Source organism: Cnephaeus nilssonii (genome assembly GCF_951640355.1).
Source record: "Cnephaeus nilssonii genome assembly, chromosome: 8".
Classification (NCBI taxonomy): Eukaryota; Metazoa; Chordata; class Mammalia; order Chiroptera; family Vespertilionidae; genus Cnephaeus; species Cnephaeus nilssonii.
Genome location: NC_137079.1, coordinates 38362378 through 38384732, shown reverse-complemented (window position 1 = coordinate 38384732; position 22355 = coordinate 38362378). Strand labels below are relative to the sequence as shown.

The following is a 22355-nucleotide window of genomic DNA, read 5'->3' as shown; positions in this document are numbered from 1 at the left end:
TCTCTCCCTTCCTCTCTGTAAAAAAATCAATAAAATATATTTTTTTAAAAAAGAAGGAATACTTGGAATCTGAAACTTTGCACTTCATTTACTCCCTCCCTTCTTCCTTGTATCTTATTTTTCTTTTCCTCTCCTTTTTCATTCTTCCATATCCTATGAGATTTCAGACAAGAATGTTAAGCAGCTGAGGTTTCTCATGGAAGGCAGTTAGAAGAGAATAATTAACCATTTTTATGTGGTTTCCATGCTGTGGATATAGACAGGTAGGAATGGGCAAAAATGTTAAGGTAATAGGCTGCAGTTTGAACAATAAGAAATAAGACAATGAGACATGAAATCTGTAATTGTGATTTTATTTGTCATTATTTGAGTGAACTGAATGTGTCCAGTTCTCCATAGCCTGCCTCTCACAGTTAAGTAGAGGCATTTAGGAAAGAAGAAACATTAACAGAGCTCCTACTCTGATAGATACTTACCAAGTTCGTTCACATATCTCATTCCATTTTAGACTCACACTAACTCAGAGAAGGAGACATGATTATATTTTAACAGAAGAGGAAACAGGTTCAAAGAAATTAAGTAACTTGAAAAAGTTCGCACTGCCTTTAAGTGTCATTTGAAAACACATATGGCCCAAATACTAGTGTAATTTACTCTCCAAGTGATGAAAATGAAATTCTTCGATTTATTTTAGTAAGGAAGAACTGTCCTCTTGTTGCTCAAAATTCTTATAAAACTAAGCTTCTCTGAACATAATTATGATCTTGGGCAGGCACCAATCTCAGCAGTATTTCTTTATTCTTACTAAATCTGTGTAATTTTACATATTATGCTTAGGGAATTATTAGTCTTTACAATTTTTCTAATTGCCTAAGTCACACCATAGAAGGGTGCCATGCAGCTGATTACTGAGTATGTTAATAGCTTAGTTTTATGAGACGAAAGTAATCCAACTACTTCAATATTCTCTAGTGATTTATGCAAGGCTGGAGTGTAATACGGTTCAGATGAAATGCAGCTTTATTTTTAGCTTTTATTCTTGCCATCCAGAGAGTGTTGGTCTTATTTAAATCCAAAAGAAATCTGATGGATTGGCTCTTTTAATTGACATTCTTATTTTTTTAAATTTTCTCACTGTCCATTCATCTATTCAATAATACACTTAAATGTAGATATTTTGTGCCTACTCCATCATAGGTATGGAAGTACCAATATTTTAAAACACAATCCCTGCTTTCAAATAAACTTGCTTTATTTTTTTTATTGCTATACATTGTTCACCATTCACATGGTGCATGTGTTCGTGTGTACTTAGTCATACACAAACATCACACATGCACACACACAAACACCTCAAATATGATATTATTGACAAAACTTGGGTGCGACTAAAATGGCCAGGACATGACCAGTAATCCTAAAGTATACCAACTGTTACTTCAGTTCTATGAGCTGCTCCATTGAATTTACTTTCTGATTCTGAAATACGCTTCTATTCTTGATGATTGCTTACCACCCTGGTCTCTTTCTCAAATTTCAATAATTGAAAAATTATGCTGCAGTGTGACCTTAAACTCCATCTTTCAGCTTGTGTTGCCTACCAAAATAATGAAAATATAAGATTAGTCCTGGCTTACAGTAGTTTGGAAAATCGAATCATTTGATAGAACCTATATTATGTGGGAAAATTTATCATTGTGTATTACCAAAGCACTAAGGAAAGAAACTGAAGGAAATTATTAAGTATGTTCAGTTTGCATTGTCTTGAAGGAAAATCAATATATTGAATGATTTTTTAAAAATAACAAGTATTGATTAGATCTAATTTATTTTCCCAAACTTTTCTCTATTGATTGTCTTGATATTGCTTTGTAAGAAACTACTTGTCAACATCAGATTCCAACTCATGAGCATTTTAAAAGAAAGGAATGTCCACTATAGCAGAAGAATGTTTGTCAGGAGTGAATGAAACTGCATTTGTCCTGTATTTCTGAGATTAGATAGCTTAAATCAAGGGAGCACAATAATTACAAAGAAAAAATTAGTTTGGGTGTCAACAGTCTCTAATATCATGGCTTGAGAGCCTTTTCAGTTCTACCCGCCCAACCTAGCCATGATGACACTTGATGTCTGGTCTTGCTGCCAACTCCCCACCCATATGGTACAGATTGGGCTGTGATCCCATAAACCGTACATATCAGCACTAACACCATGCTGTTCTCCATTGGTGTGTGTGTGTGTGTGTGTGTGTGTGTGTGTGTGTTTTAATGTATGCTTCCAGATCTTTTGAAAGCAGTTCTCCTCATATTTGATATCAGGAATAAATAACAATAATCTGTATCTTTTATTTCTGTTTTGTTATCCTTTGCTTGCAGAGTTTAAAGGAATATTTGTTAGAAGCAATGAAATTAACCCCTGCAGGCATACTCTATAAGCTTGATAAACTAGCATGGAGACATTACATACCTGATCAGAGTGGTGAAATTCACATCCTTTAGTTCTCTCATTCTTAAGATAAAGTCCAGTGAGATGAGGCCCCAAAAGATGAACTAGTGACACATTTAGATCAGGGACACAAGTTTCCTAATTTCTTTTATGCCCTTTCTACTATTTGTGTATAAAATACTCTGATAGTGTATGTTATGGTAGTCTAAATGATTTTGATGCTAAATAAATCTTATCTTTTCTAAACTTTTCTTTGTATATGAAAACCATGCATTTTCATCTTCTTTATTTTATCCTTATAAAATGATTCCTTCTCTCTCTCTCTGGCATAACTTTTACACAAGAATTGAGAGACTAGGAACTCCAGAAGAAAAATTGCAGTTTCCTTTATGACTGGAGGTGAAGCATAAATTCATAGAATTCATCCTTAAGATGCCCCATGATACTGCATTAAATGTACAGAAAATAGAAGTCCAATATATCATAGGCTACATCTTCCTCTAGTGTTTATAGCAGAGCACAGAAATAGCAAAGGATTAAAAAAAATGAAGCTACAATAATAACATAGAGCTATTTTTTCTAGAGCAGCTGCATTTTTCCATAATTTGTTAATGCATCCACAATTAATCTGACTTATTTTGATACTAATTGGATCATATTTTAACTTTAAAAATACCTTATTAATAACTTCTTACTGTCCTTACAAATTTGTTTTATTCAACCACAATTATTTTAATATTTACATGTGAATGATCCTCAGATTGACAATAAGAACTACTCTTAAATCTGTGTCCCAACTGTAGAACTTGAGACTGTTCTCCCTTCAGTCACAGGTGTCCCCAGCACAGGCTCCTGTTTCATTTTAGGTGCCTAGTTATTTATTGGGACCTTCACCCTGGGCAAGGGTTGCTGCCTGAGGATTTCAAACAACTGCAGCAGCAGGTGGCATCCTCCTGGGTAGGGATTTCCTGGCATCTGAAACCTACTGGGTATTTTGTTCCAACTTTTACAGCTATTTTAAACTTTCAAGAGTAAAGCTTTCCCCCCCCCCTCCTTTCAATCTAACTCTCTCGTTCAAATTTTTTTTTGTTAAAGTGTCAACTGATTTTCCACATATGACAGCATGTTCTGTACTTTGCCTGGTATCCTCATGGCAGATCTAAATGTTCTTGAAATGAAACCTCTGGTCTTCAAGAATTTCAAAGCCATTAGCTCTTATAAGATGGCAGAATAGATTGTAATTTAAATGTTAAAGATTTTGTTTTAAAAACTGTTATTTACCTATGCATTTGCAATACAGCTCTGTTGGCAAATTTGGCTTGAAATTGCGTGAGCATTGAGAAGAGTAGGAATTTCTTAAGCTGGGATAAATGGCAAAAAGCCACAGGATCTACAACCAGTGGAATCTAATTGCTAATAAATTAAACTACTAAAATAAAAATTCTCATATTTGAAGGCCTAAATGATCCTATTCACATGTTATACATACAGGGTATCCCCAAAAATGTATACACACTTTGAATAAGTATTAATTCCAATGGATTAAACCTGAAAAGGAACATTGGCATTAATAATTATTCAAAGTGTGTATATATATATTTTTTGGGACACCCTATATTTACTAGTAAGCACAATTTTCTTTTCCTTTAAAATTATGAGATCTAAGGCAGAGTATTAATGATAACGGTAATTTATTTTTAGACCCGGTTACATGGTAGATACTCAATAAATGTTTTTTAAATTGAAAGTAGTAATATCAAATGCCAGTGACAAAATAGCATGGATTTTCATCCATTAACATAATACTTGATTTACTTAAAAAAGTGTAATTTCACATTCTTTAAAATTCTTCATGCATTTTTTGCAGCAATTGTAGAAATCCACGTTGTTCTGCATCTGTAATGAGTACCTGAATGTTCCATAGGAGTTAGGAAAAGCTCAACTGAAGTTATCCTGCTTCCCTTTCTATTCCTACTTGGTTACATATGTGGACTCAAATAAATAAAAATAATAATAACTCACTTTTATGTAGCATTTTAAGATATATACTTGATAAATATGGGTAGATAATGCATTATTATCCCATTTAAAGATGAAGAAACTAAACTTCAATGAGGTCATTTAACCAGCCCTACTCTGTAGGTAGCAGGATCAGGATTTGAATACAATTATTTGATAACGTTGGCCTTTTATTTTCTATCCCATACCAATACTTATCATAGTTCTTTACAAGCTCTGTGTCCATATAAAAAGAAATCAGTATCTTACCTGACCTCGTTTGTGTGTGTAATTTGGTCTTCAAGAGTGGTGAACTCCACACAGGTTATTGGTTTTAAGGATAAACATGTAATGTGTGGTAAAAAAAAAAAAAAAAGTAATGAGCCCAGCCAGCATGGCTCAGTGGTTGAGGGTTGACCTATGAGCCAGGAGGTCACAGTTCGATTCCTGGTCTGGGCACATGCCCGGTTGCAGGTTTGATTTCCATTGTGGGGCATGCAGGCAGCAGCCAATCAATGATTCTCTCTCATCATTTATGTTTCTATCTCTCTCTTCCTCTCCTTTCTTTCTGAAATCAACATAAATATAAATAAACAAACAAACAAACAAACAAATGAATAAATAAAATGATAATAACGTGTGGGTGACTCCAAAAGATAAGACCCTGTTTCACAAACAAATTATTTTCCATTTCCAATGCTTTCCTCCACATGAATTAATTGTCAAATCCATCAAATACTCTATTTAGGCTGCAGCAGGCCAATACAATCACATGCATATGAATTTTGATAAATTCACATTTATAGCCCTATAAGCCTGTTAATCATATCTGGAGTTGTTGCTTTTCTTTACCCCTTATGAGCAATTAATATAAATTAGGTATTTAGGATCTTGAGAAAAATGTACCAGTGCTTTAAGGTTTAATATTGTTAACTAAGATCCTGACTCATTTATAACATTCCCTGTTCAAATGAATTCTGACTTCAATATATTTTTCACATGTATATACATTTCTTACTGCTCTCATTGTGAAGGTCATGGACAATGTAACTGTGGAAGATGTGACTGCAAAGTAGGCTGGTACGGGAAGAAGTGTGAGCACCCACGTTCCTGCCCACTGTCGGCTGAGGAGAGCATCAAGAAGTGCCAAGGGAGCTCTGATCTGCCTTGCTCCGGAAGGGGTAAGTGAGGGCTCTCAGGCCTTATCACCGCCTCCTAATCCTATGAGACAGATGAATTCAGTTCACATATATCCTCTTGAAAAGATAGCTAAGATTCCTGAATGAGTGATTAGTCTTTTAAGAACTAATAAAACATATAGATGATGTATCAGAATTGTACACTTGAAAATGTGTATAATCTTATTAACCGGTGTCACCCCAATAAATTTAATGAAAACAAACAAGTTTCATGAATGAAAGTACCTGGAGAAATATAATCTCTCTTTCCCTTTCTGTCCCACACACCCAGACACACTCACAGGCTATCAATTCACTGTAACCTTGAGGTTTGTTCAATTTCAGTTCATTTCTACTCAGCTCAATGATACATTAAAAAGAAAATAAAAATGTTTGAATATTTGCTCAAAATTTTCTGAATGAGAGCATCTAATAGTTCACTGCCATTTCTGAAACTCAATAACATTGGTGTATTGGGGAGAGTGTTGGCTTCTGAAAGAGCATTGTATGCACATACACAGATAGTTCTGAATAGTCTTTTGTTGTCTGAGAAGGCATGTGGTCTCAGGTGCACTCTTGGTACCAGATCAGTACAAATTGAAGAAGTAAGCATTCATCTAGAGGAAAGTTGGTTCCATTCTTTTAGATTTATCAAAATAAGAAATATAATTTCACCTCTAACTTGAAAATGGCAACAAACATTAATATAAACTATGCTTTCAGAGGAACTGGTAATTGCAGTTATTGTAAATTTTATTCGTGAGAGAGGAAAAGGAATACTTCCGTTACCTGAATGTTAGATCAGATATTTAATTTTATGTTACAGTTTTCTTTTTGAAAAATAAATTTGTTATTGAAATATAATGCAAGTACCATAAAAGTTGCTTTTTTAAAGTGTACAACATAGTGGCTTTTAGTATCTTAACAGAATTATGCAACTATCACCATTATCTTATTGTAGAACTTTTTCATCACCACGAAAAGAATCTCTGTACCTTTTACCAGTCATGCCCCATTCTCCTCTCCTCTCAACCCCTAAATGCCATTAATCTATGGAGTTTCCTAATCTGGGTATTTCATATAAATGGGATTATAAAATATGTGACCTTTTTGTTTCTGGCTTTTTTTCATATAGGATGTTTTCAAGCTTTATCCATGTTGTAGCATGAACTTCATTCATTTTTATGGCTGAATAATATCCATTTGTATGGATAGACCACATTTATTTATCCATTTATCTTTTAATGGACATTTGGAACGTTTCTACTTTTCGGCCATCGTGAGCAATGTTCTATAAACATTCATGTATAAGTTTTTGTGTGAATTGTGCTTTAATTTCTCTTGGGTTTATACCCATAAGTGGGATTTCTGGGTCATATTGTAATCTAGGTTTAACTTTTTGAGGTACTGTCCTTAAGGTGGCTACATCATTTTACATTCCCACCAGCAATGGTGAAGTTTCCGGTTTCTTCACATCCTTGCCATTATTTGTTATCATCTGCTTTTGAAAATTACTTATAGTTTTCCTCATGTAGAAAATGCCCAAAGTCTTCAAAATTATTTGTACCATAGGTATTTTCCTATACTCTGATATTTGTTCCTAATGATTATAAGTAGGGAGATAAGAAAGATATGGGTAGAGGAATATTTTCATTTCACAAGCATTTCTGACTTACCCTGTCTTTCACTGAATAATCCTAGACAAAAACCAGTGTTCTGCCTGCATTAATACAGTATTGTCATTGTAGTGCTTGAGTCTCTCATGCTTTTGAAGTAACAAAGATTAAAAGTTAGTATCTTTCAGACTACTATTATTTATTTACTCACACAAACATTCATTTATTGTTAAAATAACTTATATAATGGGGAAAAAACAAAAACATACAAAATATCTCTCAAACAGAAAATTACTCTAAATATATATATTTACCAGTTGTTTTTCATTTGTCCCTAAAATTTTTAATATAATGCTAGTGCAAGAAGGTTCTTATAAGCTTTATCTATAAAATTTTAATAAACTCTAATAAACACATATTTGTCTCTTACCTTCCTAGAGATTAACTAATAAATTTAGCTACCATTTGAAGAAGTAGAGTATATCTAAAGTTTGTTATTAAAAAGGTATTGAATATATGGATTAAGTTATGGTAACTTTTATTTCTTATAATTCATTTAAGCCTTTTGAAATAATTTACAGATAAATAATAAGCTTTTCTAGTTTCCTCATGGAGAAATTGAGGTATTGATGAGTGAGGTGATTTCTCAGGGAACCATAACAAAATATAAGGATATTGAGAGTGAAGACCAAGGATTTATGGGAGCCAGTACTCAGACCAATGATCAGAGACCCTTCCTTTTTCATAGTGCTACATCTGCAAACTCATTGGCATGGGATGTTTCATAGCAAATAGCCAATATGAAACTTGCGAAGGATTAGTTTTGTAATATATGAGTGACAATTGCATCAGTGGTTACATGAGTGAGGAAAGCAATTACAAGGCCCAACAGTTCACAAGCCAGAGAGCCTCTTCAGCTTACCAGCTGGGGCCAAGAAAAATAAATTACCCTGGAAGAATGTACTGAAGTTCCTCAGTGGAGTCCACCTCAAGGGCCAGGTGAAGGCGTTTTCCACTGGAAATTAAATTAGATGACTTGCTTCTGCTGGTGATGACTGAGTGTGATCCTTATGTCTTGAAGGTAGGGGAATAATTTACATTATCTCTTACGTTATCTGCTTATCCTCTGATTCCTTGATTTCTATTTATTATTGCCTAGGAATAACTTTTCATTTAATTTAATTGACTCTCATGTAGTCAATATGGATATACAGTTGTTCATCCTAATTTCTACTCCTGGGAGTTAGGCATGATGTACAACTTTCTCTATTTTCATACCAATGTTCTGCTAAAAAACTGAAATGATAGGTTACACATTAGTTTTAAACTCTTCTTGACTTAGAAATACATTTATTATTATTATTCAGGTTTTCTTCCTGAGTCTGTCTGGCTTTGATAAAAAAAAAATGTGAACAAAGTGATGTGTTCACTTTGGAGCAGAAGCTAAAGAGGCAGTGAGAGATTTGCCATCTCTGTTTTCCTCTGGCCTGGGGATTTGGAGTATTTGAGATGGTGGCTGATTAGCCTGGGTCTCTGAATGAGGATAATTAGCAGAAACCTCTGCTGACACCTTAAGGGACCTGTAACAGAAGCAAGAAATAAACCTATCTTTTTTTAATCAGCTCAGATATTAGGGTAGTTTGTTACTGCAGCCGAACTCCTGACTCATACTGTCTGCCATGTACAAAATTTAGGGAACACATTAAACCAAAGCAAACAAACAAGCAATGCAACAAAAATCACATTTCAACCCATAGAAAACAATTGAGGCTAATACTGTATGTATATCATATCAATATCTAAATCAAAATAAATATAAACATGCACATATTTTACAAATGATGTATTTATGCTATTCTATCAACAGTATGCTATGCACACTTACTCAATGGGTAAAATGTTAAGAACATTGAATGCATTGTCTTTTTTGCTATCCCCCAAATATAATGAGGTAGGAAAAAGAACAATTATTCTTCTCTTTACAGAAAAAGAAATTAGAAGTTTTAACAGTTTGACATCTTACATAGTAAGTCCCAGAGGTGCAAGTTTTAACACAAACTTTTAGTACAGGCCCTCCGACTCCAAAGCTGTCATTTTAGATGATTTACTGGTCCTTTTATTATACCAACTAGAGGCCCGGTGCACGAAATTCGTGCACGGAGGGGGTTGTCCTTCAGCCCAGCCTGTACCCTCGCCAATATGGGACCCCTCAAGGGATGTCTGACTGCCCATTTGGGATCGGGCCTAAACGGGCAGTCGGACATCCCTCTCACAATCCAGGACTGCTGGCTCCCAACTGCTTGCCTGCCTGCCTTCCTGATTGCCCCTAACCGCTTCTGCCTGCCAGCCTGATCACCCCCTAACCACTCTGCTGCCAGCCTGTTTGCCCCCAACTTCCCTCCTCTGCCGGCCTGGTCACCCCTAACTGCCCTCTCCTGCAGGGTTGATCACCTCCAACTGCCCTCCCTTGCAGGCCGGTTGCCTCCCAACTGCCCTCTCCTGCTGGCCATCTTGTGGTGGCCATCTTGTGTCCACATGGGGGCAGGATCTTTGACCACATGGGGGCAGCAATATTGTGTGTTGCAGTGATGATCAATCTGCATATTACTCTTTTATTAGATAGGATAGAGGCCTGGTACAGGGGTGGGGGCCAGCTGGTTTGCCCTGAAGGGCGTCTGGGATCAGGTGGGGTTTCCCTTGGGGTGTGGGGCGTCCTGAGAGAGGGGCCTGTGGTGGTTTGCAGTCCGGCAACGCCCCCTGGCGACCCAAGCAGAGGCCCTGGTATCTGGAATTTATTTTCCTTCTACAATTGAAACTTTGTAGCCTGGAGCAGAGCCAAGCCTGGGGCTCCCTCCAAGGCCGGCAGCCATTTGTGTTGGGGTTATAATTGAAACTTTGTTGCCTTAAGTGGGTGGGCCCGGCCAGGGTGTGCAGAAAGCTTTGCTTCCCCTGTTGCCGGCGGCAACCCTGGCCTGCTCTCTCAAGCTCCATTCTGCCGCCATTTGTTTGAATTTGTTTACCTTCTATAATTGAAACTTTGTAGCTTGAGTGGAGGCTTAGGCCTGGCCAGGGCAGGCAGAAAGTTTGGCTTCCTCTGTTACCTAGGAAACCTTGCTCTCTGTGGCTGTAGCCATCTTGGTTTGGGTTAATTTGCATGCTCGCTCTGATTGGATGGTGGGCGTGGCTTGTGGGTGTGTCGGAGGTATGGTCAATTTGCATATTAGATAGGATTTGCTGAACAATATGTCATGAACTTTTTATTTCTTTGTTACAAACATTCTTATGCAAAATCATTGGTATAACTTCATGGTATTCCATAATGATTGTAACAAAAGAATTAACTTTTTTTTCTTACACACCTAAATTGTCTCACTTTATTCACATTCTAAATATTATACTTTATGCCCTAGCTGGTTGACTCAGTGGATAGAGCATTGGCTTGCAGATTAAAGGGTCTCGGGTTTGATTTCATCAAGGGCACATACCTCGGTTGCAAGTTCCTCCCTAGCCCAGGCCTTGGTCAGGGTGCATGCAGGAGGCAACCAATTGATGTGTTTCTCTTAAATTGATATTTCTATCTTCCCCTCTCACTCCAACTCTCTCTGGAAAAATATCCTAAGGTGAGGATTTAAAATAATAATAATAATAATAAATACAATATTGTGCTTTACATTCAGATAGCCTAAAAGTTGCACAATTTCTTAGTATTAATTCTGACATGTAGAATGCATAGACCTAAATGAATAAAAATACATTAAAGTTTTTCAATTAAAAATTGCCCTAACAATTTATATTCTCTGGAAAAGTTGTGCCAGTATAGCCTTCCACCAGGAGCATATCACGGGTTCTCTTTACCCTCCAATGCTGACAATTTAAATAATCAGTAGCTCTTCTCAATATACTTTTCTTTTAGTGTTATGCACTTTTACTATTTATCAAACTCATTTTATTGACTCCTATAATCGTAAAAGAGTATTATTTATCTATAGGCATTATTATTTGGAGGCTTGTGTTTGAGGTATTTCCCTTCTTTGATCATTTATCCTTGTACCCAAGTCATCTTTTTGTTTGGTACTGAAATCCTGCGTGTTTTTGTTGCCTATCCTCTGTGCCATTTGGTTTTCTTTTATTAGACTTGTTCTAAGAGGTATTGTATGTGTTTTAGTCCTTAAACACATAAAGGGAAGGTGTGAAATGGAGCAAGAATGATAAATTGAGGTTAATTATTTAATATTATAGCTTCTAGAAAATAGAAAACATGTCCTCATTTTTATCAATTAGTATGTTTTAATTAATGAATTAAGCAAGTTGGTTCAATTCCCTTACCTAGGAATATACTTTCAAAGAATAATAGTGTGCCAGATTCACACCATCTGGAGATTTTTCAATTTATCTTTCTTTTTTTTTTTTTTTTACTGGCAAAAAACAGCTTTAAAATTTCTTGCTTTTATTTATCAGAGAAGTTTTCCATGATGCATGTATTTTTTAATCCTATGTATTAATTACTCTATGTGATGTTTTACAAGTGAGTCATTATTTTTCTTATTCATGTATACAGAGATGTTATTATTGGGAAGTGATAAGCAGTTTTAAAAATTTGAAGTCCTCGCTATATATTTATTTTTAATATGGGGGGAGAAAAAGGCTTTTTATTTTTATTAAAAATTTTTACAGCTTTATTGAGTTACAATTGATATACAAAGAAAACCTGCACTTATTTAATGTATGCAATTTGATGAGTTTGGATATATGCATACATCCATGATGCCTTCACCACAATCAAGATATCTGCAAAAATGTCCTTGTGTCTCTTTGCTTGTGTGTGTGTGTGTGTGTGTGTGTGTGTGTGTGTGTGTGTGTAAAGAATACTTAACATAAGAGGCACCTAAAATAGTCAAACTCATAGAAGCAGAAAGTGGAATGGTGGCTGCCAGGAGATAGGGAGGGGAAAGGGGAGTGGCCGTTCCATGGGTCTAGAGTTAGAGCCATACCAGATGAATAAGTCCTCGAGATCTGCTGTACAATCTAGTGCCCACAGTTAACAATGTGATATAGTGAACTTACACATTTATCAAGAGGATAGACCTCCAAATATTTTACATTAAGCACCAGACCACCTATTGTGACTTTGATTACATTTAAAAAATTCTCAGTAGCCTAATTGAACGTCATTGTAAGTTAATTGCAATGGGAAATGCACAGAGTTTTCAAGTGGCAAGGAAACCGGTGTGCAATTTCAGCAGTGTTTGGAGACAGCGAAGGGGATTCAGATTAGCTCTATTCTGAGTGTGCAGATTGGTCAATCCACTGCATCTGCCAGTGCTCAAGGACTCTGGAACAGCCATTCACTGTTATGGCATTTCAAACAGTCGTTAAGGACCACCGCCAAAGAAGAAGAAATGACCCTGTAAAATCAATTTCTTTATGTTTCCATACCCAGAAGGAATGCCCTGCTTTTAGTGCTTCACTAAATGGGGAAAATACCAGTGAATTGCTAAATCATGTCAAAAGCAAAAGTTTTCACTTTTTTGTATTGTGACATTAAAGGTCTGTGCATCCCGAGAGTCTTCCAGGGATCTCTGAGCACACTTTGAACTTACAGTGTTCCCTCTCTGTTATGTTTTTTATATGTTCTATTACCATGGAATGTCCTATAATAGTAATATGGTATCTAGAAAGATAAAATAGCGTATTTATTATTTGCTTTCTTTGATCTCAGGAAAACTCATTAGAATGTTATAAACTGTATATGCAGCCTATAGTTCACAAAATCTCCGAAATTTATATGTTATTTATTATGACTTTATTAAAGACTAGAGGCCCGGTGCACGAAATTCGTGCACAGAGGGGGGGGTGTCCCTCAGCCCAGCCTGTACCCTCTCCAATCTGGGACCCCTCGGGGGATGTCCGACTGCCCATTTAGGCCCGATCCCAGTGGGATCGGGCCTAAATGGGCAGTCGGACATCCCTCTCACAATCCAGGACTGCTGGCTCCCAACTGCTTGCCTGCCTGCCTTCCTGATTTCCCCTAACCGCTTCTGCCTCCCAGCCTGATCACCCCCTAACCACTCTGCTGCCAGCCTGATTGATGCCTAATTGCTCACCTGCCAGCCTGTTTGCCCCCAACTTCCCTCCTCTGCCAGCCCGGTCACCCCTAACTGCCCTCCCCTGCTGGCCATCTTGTGGTGGCCATCTTGTGTCCACATGGGGGCAGGATCTTTGACCACATGGTGGCAGACATATTGTGTGTTGGAGTGGTGGTCAATCTGCATATTACTATTTTATTAGATAGGATAGAGGCTTGATGCAGGAGTGGGGGCCAGCTGGTTTGCCCTGAAGGGTGTCCCAGATAAGGGTGGGGGTTCCTTTGGGGCATGGGGCAGCCTGAGCAAGGGGCCTGTGGTGGTTTGCAGGCCGGCCACACCCCCTGGCAACCCAAGCGGAGGCCCTGGTATCTGGAATTTATTTACCTTCTACAATTGAAACTTTGTAGCCTGGAGCGGAGGCAAGCCTCCTGCATGCTCCACCGGCAGCCATTTCTGTTTGAGTTAATTCACCTTCTATAATTGAAACTTTGTAGCCTTAAGCAGAGGCCTGAGCCCGGCCAGGGTGGGCGGAAAGCTTTGCTTTCTCCGTTACCACGGGCAACCCTGGCCTGGTCTCTCCAGCTCCGTGGCTGCTGCCATTTCTGTTTGAATTTGTTTACCTTCTATAATTGAAACTTTGTAGCTTGAGTGGAGGCTTAGGCCTGGCAAGGGCAGGCAGAAAGCTTGTTTCCCTCTGTTGCCTGGGAAACCTTGCTCTTGGTGGCTGTAGCCATCTTGGTTTGGTTTATTTGCATACTTGCCCTGATTGGCTGGTGGGTGTGGCTTGGGTGTAGCGGAGGTATGGTCAATTTGCATATGTTTCTATTATTAGGTAGGATAGTATGGAGATAAAATGATTGGGATTCAGGGAGAACTAAATGTGGTGCCTCCAGCATGGTTTCTCTATGTCCTCATGATGTGCTGGGACTTCTGTGTGTCCGGATATTTTCTATCCTCATGAGGAGGCCAATGGTTCAGGTGCCCAGATATGGTGGCTTACTGGATGGTCCTGATTAAATCTCTCACTCATATGAAGAAGCAGCATTTACTAAACTAAAACCATGATCTGCATATAATGAAGGGAATGATTAAAACAACTTGAAAAGAGCTAAATTAAACAGAAAAGAAGGTCTCATGCAAGGTGTTTCTTATTTCTCCAACTTAATTTTATCTAGTCTTTCTTCTTGTTATTTTTATATTCAACAGAACAGATAAAAGAAGAAATTCAGAAGCTGAATTGTGTATCTTTTTGAAGAATGATAGAAACTATTTTCATGGAAAATAATAAAAATAGTATATTTTTCAATTACCTGACATTTCTCTAATTTATAGTCCAAAATCTGTATCATTCTCAAGAGAGTATTTTATTTTGTGTGTTCCACTCAACAATTTTGTTTAAATGTTTCATCTACGGCAACAGAACATTTTGTATAAAAAATAGGAACTATCCAAATCAATAGATGGTTTTTATTACATTTTGCATAATATAAATTGAAAACCAGTGAAATTCTTTGGCCAAGAAAATTTCCTAGTAAAGGCTGCAACAAATATTGTCAAAATCGATTTGAAATGAAAATAGAAACTTGGACAAAAATTCAATCCTAATTTTTTTAAGTGAGCTTAAAATGAAATGTGTGACAACTGTGACAATTTTGTTACCAAAATTATATATTTACTAGAGGCCCAGTGCACAAAATTCGTGCCTAACCTGCGCCCCCTTGCAGTCTGGGAGCCCTGGGGGGATGTCTAACTGATGGCTTAGTGGGCCTAAGCCAGTAGTCGGCAAACTGCGGCTCGCGAGCCGTGGTTTGCCGCTCTGTTGACTGAGTTTGCCGACCACTGGCCTAACCCATCAGTCTGACACCCTTAGCATTGCCACGGAGGCGGGAGAGGCTCCCACCACTGCCGCTATGCTCGCCAGCTGTGAGCCCGGCTTCTGGCTGAGCGGCGCTCCCCTGAGGGAGCACACTGACCACCAGGGGGCAGCTCCTGCATTGAGTGTCTGCCCCCTGGTGGTCAGTGTGCATCATAGTGACCAGTTGCATCATAGTGACCAGTCATTCCACCATTCGGTCATTTGCATATTAGCTTTTCATTATGTAGGATACTCTGTAGATGAAGCCCTTAGAACCATAAGAAATGCAAAAATTTCACTGATAACTCATTATCAAATTGCCTCGCTCCCCACCCTTCCCCCCCATGGGGCATGTGCCACACCTTGGGAACCACTGGGCTTGGCACTTTTCCTCTCTAAGCTTCATTTCTGAATACATACGCATATACCATGGGAATTTAATCTCTTCTCCGCCTACCTCACTTGGTTGTCATGAGGAGGTCCTGAGCTAATAAACCTAGAAATGTTTCATCAAGTAAGTGATGTCTAAATGGGAAGGGATTATTATTTTTAAGCTCACGGGTACCCTCACAGGTAGCAGGTGCTGATTAGGGGAGGAGGGCATGATTGTTTCCTGGGACTGTAGCTATGGAAGCTTTGCAGAGGGTTCCGCAGGCCTCGGAGGGGCGGGATATGGCCAGCAGCCCAGTAGTGGTGGTCGTCCCTGGAGACACTGGCGGGGGGCAGGGCATTAGGGATGTGCTAGGGGGTCAGTGAGGCCAAAGGGGGAGTAACTATCAAACCTTCCTGCGTGGTGCCATTCTTTAAATTGTATGTGGCTATTTCGCAGCTGTACCTGCTCAGGGTGGGGCTCCAATCTCCTGGAGCAGGGTGGGGGCCGGGCCAGGGTGGATCCAGGTGGGCTAGGAGAGCAGGTTTAGCCATGCCCCAGCGAGGTTCAGTGCGCTTCCGCTGTGTAGATGGTGCTGCTGCTGTTGGGGGAAGGGTCTGACCCTGGGGTGTGCCGTGCCAGCACAGTCAAGGGTTCGGCGAGCCTGAGGGAGGGCAGTGAAGGATGAAGAAAAAAGACAGACAAGAGAATAAGCTGGGTCTATGTGGATCTTCTGCGCCTTGCTGAGGCCACAGAACAGATCCAGACTGCAAGCTGATGGTTTATTTTATAGTCAGGGACAAACAAGGTAATTCACAATGTTCTTGTAAGTTTCACTTGTTTTGGCATCACTTGCTGCCCCTCCCACAGCCCACTAGCTACCCAGGAAAGATCTAGGGAGCAGTTACAAGATCAAGCTTAATTATGCTTAGAGGACTGTGCCCTCCAAGCTGGGACTTGTTTGCGACTTTGCCAGCACGTCAGTCCGTGGCTTAACCCTATAACCGCTTCCTACACTGGGGGGCCGCTCAGGCCTGCCTCCACCCAGGTCTGGAGTTGTAGGGAGGAGAGGCATGCCTGGCCCCAGCAGAGGGGGCACAGCCGTGGTGGGCTGTGGCCCCAGGTGCCTTGGGGGCGCTGATGGGTGGTTGCCGGCATGCTATTGTTGTGGGCACCGCTGGCTGGGGTGGCAGGGGAAGAGATCGGGAGTCGGAGGTGCGGGCTGCAGCTTCCCCTGAGGCTGGGTCTTCTCCCGGTCTTTTCAGCCTCCCTGTTCCCCCAGGAGTGCGGGGGCTGGGGTAGGGTGTCCGTGCAGGGAGATTGGAAGAGCTCCCTGTGGCTGCTTCCACTTCCTTCTTTGCAGTCCTGGCTCTTGTCAGACACTCTTCTCAGACCCCCGGGAAATTGGCTCTGGCCACCCGCCTCCTGCTGCTCACGCAGCCTCCTGCTGGTCTGTCTATATGCAAATTGGTTGTTACTGGGACACCGTAATGGACAATTAGCATATTACCTCTTTATATGTATAGATTTCTATTAAAGCACTAAATACATAGTGAAGGATGTAATGTGGGGCTCTAGTGTTTATTTACTTGATTTTACTCAATATAAACAAGCAAACCAGATACTTTTAGTGGGAAACAATCTGGAATGGTTATTAGACAAAATCTTAATGGAACCATACACTCTATAGAATGTGTATGGCACACAAAGTCTAAAATATCTACTATCTGGCCCTTTACACAAAAAGTTTGCAGACCCCTGTGCTAAGCCTTTGTGATAAATGTGAAAATGTGGTGAGAAAAGGGTTTAAGTGTCTTGAGTATCAGAAGAGGAAGATAATCTTTTTCTAAATACATTTGGGTGCAAAAATATGACTTCATGAAGTAAGTGAAGCTAGACTTGAGTCTGCAGGGATAAGTAGCAATAGACAGATGATAATTTAGTTAAAATTTCATTCCAAGTCAAGGGAGCAGCATAGAGAGACACTGAGTTAATAAGGAAATAACTTTCACAGGAAACATGAAACAAATTCATTTTTGATATATAAAGAATAAGAAAGTGGTGGGAGACAGACGGGACAAAGGTCATCTCTCCCTTCCCCCATAACCCTTCCCCATATTGAGATACATTTGAGACAGAAGAAGCAACTTATTTGAGAGCTCTTGTTCTCATAATTGTCTTCTGAGGTCAATTGTTAGTAAGAAAGATACACATTGGAAGTATGGATTGTAAATACACAAAAATGATATCATAGAAATGCCAGGTTAAACTTGCTTAGTGTCCATTCCATTATGTCATTGCTAAAATACCATGTTTAACATAACTAAAATCACCAAGATCCAAATCTTTCCATGAAACAGAAAAAATGCATTAGCATCCTCTCATGTGCCTTTCTTCCTCTTTCTTGCAAATCAAGTCATGCTTACTTATTTATTGACAGCATATGAGAAGACAAATACAGATCTAAAGTGGCTGTTTTATTAAAAGCCAGTCATATAAGCAAAGTAGCAAAATGACAACAGTTTAGCAGTCAGATTAGTATCTGAGGGTTACATTATCTGTATTGGGTACATATACACATACCTACATGTTTTAAATACAGAGGGAGATCATGTCACAGTGAGGCAAGATTGGGGGTTATTGGTATGGGAGTGAGAGAATGTAAACTTAGCCTGGACTCTGTTAGCTATGTGACCCAACAAGTCAGACTAAAATAGCAGGAACATCCTAATGGTGACTTTGAACTTAGTTTCTTCAAGCTACTTTTCCACCTTCTCTTCTCTCTGCGGTATGTGAACTTGATTCTGTGTTCCAATTCATTTGGACTCCTAGATTTTGTATTTGCCCTCATGGGCTCCATGCTTTTTATTTCCAACTCACTTTTACAATAGACTGTGTATCTGGTTTGGCATAGTTAATGAGACATACAGAGAGCTGACTACTCAGGAGAATCAGGTGACTAGCCAAACTGTCTTTCTTGACTCTGCTCTCTACTACCAAGTGACTGTTTTGAGTATAGAATAATATATTCTTCAGTTATGGCATCCTTTTATTTGGAATATAACAGTTGAGATGGATGAGATTTTGTTCCCCAAAAATATTTATTTCTCATGTGATGCCTTTTATTTGGATACAAGAGGAAAATCAGGATTATTTGGCTTCTTGATGTTTCTAAATAATTTTGGCCTATTTACTGCTTAAAATGTCCATGGCATGTGGTTGCTTGTAAATAGTACCAAATGGTCTGGCATAGTACAGTCGTGAGTTGTTAAAGGTTTAAATGGTCCCAAAGATGAAATAGCAAATATTTGAGGTCATAAGTAAAGTCCTTTATAAGGACGTTAAATCTTTTGCCAAGATTTCTTTCTCTAAATTTCTTCATAAGACCCTGGATTGCACAATAGTTAACTGAAGGAGCTTTAGAAAAGCATGAAAAATGCAAGCAAATACAGAGTATATAGTGACTGGAGGGGTCTCTTGTTTCATTTGATTAATTTGCTTGAAGTCTGGGTATGGTTAATGTTACTAGTGAATTATTGTTGCATTGGTGAGACAGAATCACAGAACTTATACTCTTGAATGTAGTTTATTGTAATTGTAAAAGAAGTAGTAGCCAAACCCAAGTGGTGTGATGCATGGGGATTCTAGATCCACTCTTCGGGATGATTCTACTACATAAAGAAAGAAATTTAGAGGAATTATTGGCAAATGAGTTCTTGGATGTGTTATGAGGCCTGAAGTCTTGTGGCTACAAAAGGGTGCGACAGGCCTAGTTGTTTGCTCATGTTGTCCAACCCTCTTTCCAAATGTTACTCCCATCCTTGTATGATGCCTGAGAAAACTATCAACAAACTTCACTTTCCTAGTTGGGTAGAGAGACTCAGATACCCTGCCAATATTGTGCTTCCTTTGAACATCTAGAACCTTATCCAGTTAACCCCTCTAATTATGAGGACATATGCTTTTGAGGGGACAAGCATTAAAGAGATGGCCACATGGCTTATGACATCCATACAGGGCAGATGTACTCTCACCATTTATTAGTGTGCCCCTATAAAGATATTTTTGTTTTGGTTTGTCTTTGGATTTTTTTAGTTCTATGGAACCTCAGTTTTGTTATCCATAAAAGCAATATTATAACTGCTCTGTTTCTTCTAAAATGTTGTTGTGAGGCAAATTAAGATGGTACATAGGATGTTGCTTTGTTGACTTAAAACTACTATGCAATTGTAAAGGATTACAAGAGTTTAAGTAGATGACCACAGATGAATTCAAGGACATAGAGTTTAATAGAGATACTATGTCCAATATTCATTCACTCATTCATTCATCAATTCATTTATGCATTCAACATATATTTATTGGGATCCTACTATGTGCCTAGAACCAATCCAGGTGCTGGGGATAGAATAATAAAATAAGGCAACCAATGTCAGGGATGTCATAGAGATTCTAAAAGTTTGGCTGGAGAAGTTAAGCAAGAAAATAAATAATTGTGGTTAGTGCTGGGAGAAGGAAGTCAAGATATTATATTAGAGTGGCCTAGATGGACTCTCCAGAGAGAGCTGCTCCAGATGAGGTGGTCAGGGACCCTCTCTGAGGAGGTCCTATTTGGCAAGATCTGAGTGTTAAAAGGGGACCAAATGAGAACTGAAGGAAAATGGCTGGAGTGGGGGGAGGGGAGGTGGGATAGGTTTGCACAAAATTTCAGACTCGGGTAATGAAGGTTTTCAGGAAGAAATCAAAGTCAGGTAGCCTTTGTCCTTCAAGAGTCCATGGAGGAGACTTAGAATTTGTTGAAGAAGTATCTTTGAAATACCAGTGCTGAGCTTCCACCTGATTTAATTTGTCTGTGATGTGGCCTGGGCATCAGGGATTTTAAAAGCTCCCTGGTGCTTCTTTCCTGCAGCCACATTAGGAATCACTGCTCTGCGAGGTTGTGTAATGGGCAGCAGAATGGACGGAGCAGAAGACACTTTCGATTTTGCCCTACTTCCCACAGAGCAAACAGGGCTTCAGGGAGTGCTTAAGATTGCAGAAAAATTACTGTCTTGTGGGGTGTCTTCCGATGCGCTGTTGAATATGCAGGAAAGCAATAAGGCAGGGGTGGAGGTTTGGGGGAAGATGTGCTCTTGGAAAAGACGGACAATGGTTTCAAAAGCAGGAAATTGCATCAGAAGGCACAGAAACAAGAAAGAATATGGTACATTTGTTCAGGGAATTATTCCATCCCAGTTTTTATGTATCTGTGGAGGGAGTGAAAATCTGTATTTTTAAATAAATCTCCAGTGTAATTACGAAGCATTTGGGTATGAATGCTGGGGGTATATTGCTTGCATAAAAATGTCCTTCCATGGTCTTTAATTGCTCAGAAGTCTTTGTCCTGCTTTCAACCTTCATGGTTTTCTTAGAACTAATCTGTGATGTGTTTCCTTGACCAGAATAATTTGTATTGTAAAGAAATCTATAGATAGGGATTCTTAACCTGAAATTCATGCAACTCTGGCAGTTGATGGTTGGGTATCAGGGCAAAAAGAATCTCTTAAAATGGGACAAATATATTTTATGTGCCTTTTTGTTTATATATATTTTTTTGTAAATAGAGGGTCCATAGCTGTTTTTTAACCAAATTTTAAAAGAACTACATGATATTGACAAAAGGTGACAGCTATTTAGATATCCGATATAATAAAGAGGTAATATGCAAATTGACCATCACGCCCTCACAAGATGGCAGTACCCACAGCGGGGGTGGGGCTGGCTGCTCCATGCGCCTGCTGCTAGAGTCCCCTCAGCCCCACCAGGGACCTCGGGGCCTCCTGCACCCCCCACTGATTGACAGCTCGCCCAAGGTCCTCCAACTAGCTGCCCATCCCTCTCCCGAAGCTGAAGCCTGACTGTGGTGTCCAACAAATTGGAAGTTATAACTCACGTCATTGAGAGTATCCTCCATTCCTCAGCTGGGGCCTACTGCTCCGCACACCTGCCACTAGAGTCCCCTCAGCCGTGCCGGGGCCTCAGGTCTTCCTGCACCCCCCACTGACTGAGGCTCAGGCAAGCAGGGCCGGCTGAGGTGCAGGCAAGCCTCAGATGGTGGCTGCCCAGCCACCCAGGGATGGCCCGAGGCACAGGCAAGCCTTGGATGGTGGCTTCCCAGCCACCCAGGGCCGACCTGAGGCACAGGTAACTAGGGCTGGCTGAGGCTTACGCTGCCGGCGGTGGCAGCAGCAGAGGTGTGATGGGGGTGTCGCCTTCCCCTGATCGCTGGGTCGCCTCCTGCCCCTGAGGGCTCCCAGACTGTGAGAGGGGGAAGGCTGGACTGAGGAGCCCTCTCCTCCAGTGCATGAATTTTCATGGATTGGGCCTCTAGTAACTGTATAAAACCCAAACAATCACTCTAAGAGAGGTGTGACAGATTGTTAAGGAACATATTTTGAACTAGATGTGCCTTTACTATACACCACATAGTTTAATAATTAAATTAGTAAATATTTCAATAGAGATAACATGTCTAATATTCATTTATGCATTCATTCATCAATTCATTTATGCATTCAGCATATATTTATTGGGACCCTACTATATGCCTAGAACCAATCCAGATAAAGATAAAATATATAGATAGTTTGTGATACCTAGTTGTATATGGAACCTTTGATTTGGCTTATTTTTTAAAAAATGTGTTCCCATGATTCAAATTTGGAATGAAAAGATTGATCAAACCCAAAACTATTTTATTCAAAGTCATAACAATTTGTCATTGAAAATTTTTATTAGGATGGAAACAAAATCTCATTCATGTTTTTC

The 22355-nt window shown here is 39.3% G+C and overlaps 1 protein-coding gene across 1 annotated transcript in view; it reads left to right on the top strand.

Moving 5' to 3' along the window:
• The window catches only part of ITGBL1 (integrin subunit beta like 1), a 204602-nt gene that overhangs the window by 109090 nt on the left and 73157 nt on the right, over nt 1-22355 (top strand). The window contains exon 7 of the mRNA XM_079779340.1: nt 5478-5624. Within this exon, the coding sequence (XP_079635466.1) occupies nt 5478-5624 (147 nt within the window). The remainder of the gene's footprint in view (nt 1-5477; nt 5625-22355) is intronic.